General features: G+C 32.9%; 1 protein-coding gene across 1 annotated transcript; it reads right to left on the bottom strand.

Moving 5' to 3' along the window:
* Positions 1 to 1,261: 1,261 nt before the first annotated feature.
* On the bottom strand, positions 1,262 to 4,062 carry LOC18107142 (glycerophosphodiester phosphodiesterase GDPD1, chloroplastic). Its single transcript, XM_006373074.3, has 7 exons — positions 3,629 to 4,062; positions 3,360 to 3,544; positions 2,710 to 2,769; positions 2,323 to 2,601; positions 2,102 to 2,197; positions 1,805 to 2,001; positions 1,262 to 1,680 (listed from the first exon to the last, which is right to left on the bottom strand). The coding sequence occupies exons 1-7, from the start codon at positions 3,723 to 3,725 to the stop codon at positions 1,446 to 1,448; spliced, it is 1,149 nt and encodes a 382-aa protein (XP_006373136.1). The 5' UTR covers positions 3,726 to 4,062; the 3' UTR covers positions 1,262 to 1,445.
* Between the last annotated feature and the right edge of the window lie 543 nt (positions 4,063 to 4,605).

Consider the following 4,605-nt stretch of genomic DNA (forward strand, 5'->3'; position numbering starts at 1 on the left):
TAAAAAAAATCAGAGTAAATTAGTAAAGATCAAATTTTAAAGGATGAGATTGTAAAAACAATATATAGAAAAAATCATAGTTATAATCTTGGATCGACTTGACAAATTGACCTAAAACTCGGACAACCAGGGCATGGACTGGTCTGGGTTGAAGAAAAAATGAAAAGAAAGATTGACCCGGGTTGATCTGGTCAATCTGGCAAAACATACTTAATAACCCGTTGACATTTTCTTTTGAAAAAATTATTTTTTGGTCAAAATGACTTTGTTTTGATGTCTTTTTAATATATATATATATATATATATATATATATATATATATATATATATATATATATTATAAACCCGGGGACTTGGGTCGGCCCAGTTCAACCCCTTATCAAGTCTAATATCTTTGGAAAAAATCAAATGAGAAAGAAAAAAAACGGGTTGGATGCATGGACCTAGAGCAAGCCCACTCGCCCCCACTATAATTTTTTTTCTTTTTAGTTAGGGGTAGATATCATGTCACTCAACTTGTTTTTTTTTTTTTAAATAACGTAGACAATATATCATCTAATAAATAAACACATTTTATGCTTTTAAATTAGCATTTAACTGGTTTGAAAACAAAAAGTTATCATCAAGAACAACTTGTTTCATTGCCAAAAAAAATTGGATATTTATCAACTTCATCTCTCTATCCACTGTAATCCGATGAATCTCTCGCTCCTTTCTGAAACACAGGGATTAAAATGCTATTATAAAAATAAGGTTTTGGATCAAACCATTCAATCTCCAGACTTTTTAATTGATAAAAAATGATTGTTGCCATAACACGAGAAAATTTATGAAAACGACATTGACATAATTGTTTTTAAAAGAAAAGAGCCTCGTGATTGTTTTTTGAGACAATTTTAGTCCGCTCATTTCCATTTATTCGCAAACAAAAAAATTATATTATTCTATGTTAAATTGAGCACCAAGAAAATTGTAAAATGGTTTTTTTAGAATAGGTTAACTGAAAGGAAAAAAATTCACTGACCAAAGAATAAAAAAATTCTCGTTATTGTTCATTACTTTTAATTTTTATCCTTTCACCTTCAATTTCTTACAAACAAACAAATTGATTTCTTTTTAATGAAATCGAGAATCGAACACCAACTTGATATCAAGATGGTTTTAAAAAACCATGATAATCATATAAAAGACAAATTAAAATAAATAAATATATATATATATATATATATATATATATGGATCAAATCTCATAAAAAAAAAATATAGCAGCTCACTAATTCACGGTGAAGAGCTGGATTCTTTTTTCCCCTTGTGGGGGGAGGAGTTCATTGTAAGAGTGGTAGAAGAGATCAGGTCATCTACAAGCATTAAAAAAAAAAAGAAAAAAGGGGAGGGGCTAAAACTGCTAAACTGGTAGTGAAACTAGAGACAAGAGGGGCAAGTAACTAAAGCTGTATCAATTCTGGGATGAGCTTTAAAAGAAATGAAAGCTCCATCTGTGAGAATTGAGGCTTTGATTTTACTTCCATCTCTCCATCCCCTTCTGCTAGACTCTCTGCTTCTCCCATCTTAGATGGCTTTATCAAATCAGATACCGCTTCAGTAATTTCTTGAACCAGATCAACTATCACTCCATCTATACCCATTAAATGTTGCATGTAAACAGCTTCTGATACATTACTGCAAAACAAGAAAACACAGTCAGCACCTTGAAAATTGACATTTGGTTGTGTTTTTTAGCAGACATGGCCATGCGTGCTGACAGTGTTTGAGAAGATCAAAGTCCTAAAATTCAAACACTCACTTCAGTTTTCCGTAAGTTAGAAGAGAAAGCTTCGCATCCTTGATCTTGTTCACTGCCCCAGGATTTCTAAAAACCCCTTTGACCTCCGATACAATCCCCTGCAAACCACCCTCCAAGCACACCTTTATAGCCTCCTCCAAGGAATTTCTCCTTGCATCATAGAAAATCTCAGTACCCCCATTTGTCAAAAAGTAAACCTGTAATGCAATCGATAACAATCATCAATGCAAGATAAAGGATGCCATGCTTACTTAGAAACACGAACACAAAAGTGAATAATCAAAGTTTGCAACTTACAGGGAAGGTGCTCTGCAGTTTTCTGACAAGCAGTGCTGCATCAGGTTGGAATGATGAGAAAATAACAGGCCTATCCTTACCATGATCAAATACCACCTAAACCACAAGATTAACTCACCAATTAAGAAAACTCTCATAGTATACAAACTTGAACCAGCACGCATTATTTGTTTTAAGCTAAAAAAAGCAGTCTTGATTAAGAAAATATCATCTATATGTACCTGCAAGATGGCTTGAAGAACACGAATGAGATAATCCTGCTGGTAGACAATGTGGTCATCAAATTTTAATTCAATGTTAAAGCCAAGTGAGGACTCCACTTGTTGAAATGCATCTTGCAAGGTGCATAAGGAGTCATCTTTCTCTACATTCCATTCCAGTATTTTTCCTTCTTTAGTTTTCCTGAGTAAAGATTTGCCAGCCCTTCCTTCTTTTTGGGGTCCAAAGCATAGGAATTCAGATAGGCAAAGTTCTGTCACCCTCTTCTCAAAAATAGTGCCCTGAATTTACAAATAAAATCATATCCATGAGTTTAATTAGCTAAAAACATTTTATTTCTAAACAATAAAGCCGAAAATAGAGACTCCAAAAGGATCAAAGACACTTACATTATCTTCAGAGAGGATGAAGTTGTCATGGAAAATGACTGGGCAGTCATCTTTTGTCACCTACAAAAACGACAGTTCGTTTTTTTCACTTTTTCCTGTCTTTGCCTCATTCAGCTCCATAGTTTTATTTTCAATTCTATTTCTATTTTATTTCTTCAGAAACAAAAAATCATACCCATCAAAAATAAACGCAATCAGTTCATAAAACTAAAAACTGAGAGAAAAGGAAATAACAAAAAAAAATTAAACAAATTGATTTCGAATTCAATTTACCAAACCACCGGAAGTATTTTTATTTATTTCTTTAAAGATTAAGAGATCAGTAGAAATTGCATTTAAAATAATTTTTTTTATTTTTTAAAATTTATTTTTAATATAAAAACAGACTAAAAAAAATTTTAAAAATTATTTTTTTCTTGAAAAAAAAAAAATCTTCCACAAATAGCGTTTTCGCTGCCAAACGGTATGCGGCGTCCAACAACCGACAAGTCTACAACGTCAAAGAAACAGCACCCAGTTTGGAAGATTCAAGTTCCAAATATCTCAAAATCAAAGAGAAAGTCCCAACAAACATTAAAAACAAGATTTTTATTTATATTTCAGTCTAGAACAAATTAAGAAGAGAAAGAGATATAAAGAAGTAATTATACCTGAACATCAAATTCGATGAAATCAATGGGGTGTTTGGCAGCGCTATTAAAAGACATAATGGAGTTCTCTTTAATCTCTTTCATCCTACCATCTGTTGATTGCAATACATTCATTCCATTCCCTCTATGTCCAGCCACCATAAACTTTGGCATCTTGAACGTAGCTGCTCTATTCATCTCAACTCCTGCAGAGAGAAAGAAAGAAAAATCAAGCCCGCACCAAGAAAACATCAAGAAACTCCAAGAACCTTCTCTTCCTGACAATTTACCTTTGGAGAGACGAGTTGAGTAGAGAGAAAGAGAGGCATTGTCAGGGACATGGTCAAGATTGGGAACATCAGAGACATGAACAGCTTTAAGAGCCATGCTATGCGATTATTATAATCAGCTGAAGAAGACAGCAAAGGGGTGGGATATAGAAGGGATTTTGGAGATTGTTGCGAAGAGAAGGGATCGGAGAGGGGTTTATATAATCGTGGAGAGGAGAGGAAAAGAGTTGGATCTCCGCGTAGAATATTCCATAATTTTGCATTGTTATATCCTTCTCGGATATTTCTAAATCTCTGCTGTACGTCTTTTTTTTTCCTTATATATATAATTTTACTGTTTAATTAATTTATTTTTTCTCCTCCGTGGTCAGATTTAATTGGTTACAGTTTGTGAATTTATATATATAATGGATGGTCGAAAAACCCGCCCGCCGGTTATCTGGTCTTCTTCTTCTTCTTCTTCTTCTTATGGCGACAAAAGTAAAGATGCAAGATCAAAGCCAGCCAGCCAGCCAGCCAGCTACAAAAATCTTCCAATCTAAACAGTCATAAAAGAGAATAAAATCCAGACAGTCATGAGAGGGAAAACAGAATTAAGACAAAAATCTTTTTTCCTTTATGAACAAAAAAGAATATCCAAGGAATATGCTTGCTAGATGCCAGAGAAGATTGTGTTAGGACATGACAACTCGTAGCGCCCAAGGTATGGATAGAGGCTCGTGAAAGTCTAGACAGTCATATGATTTGCCGAGTTCAATTAAATTAATTGGGATTTGATTTAATTAAGGCTGCGCACCGTGTCTTCCAAAGTGTTTTTTAAAAAATTAAATTTATTTAAAAAAATTTAATAATTTTTTTGATATTTTAATCTATTTTAAAATAGATTAAAATATTTTAAAGAAAAAAAATTATTTTAATCTATTTTAAAATAAAAAATATTTTAAAAATAACCGCTACCATACTCTCAAACACACTCA

This window comes from Populus trichocarpa, chromosome 17, assembly GCF_000002775.5.
Source record: "Populus trichocarpa isolate Nisqually-1 chromosome 17, P.trichocarpa_v4.1, whole genome shotgun sequence".
NCBI classification, from domain to species: Eukaryota; Viridiplantae; Streptophyta; class Magnoliopsida; order Malpighiales; family Salicaceae; genus Populus; species Populus trichocarpa.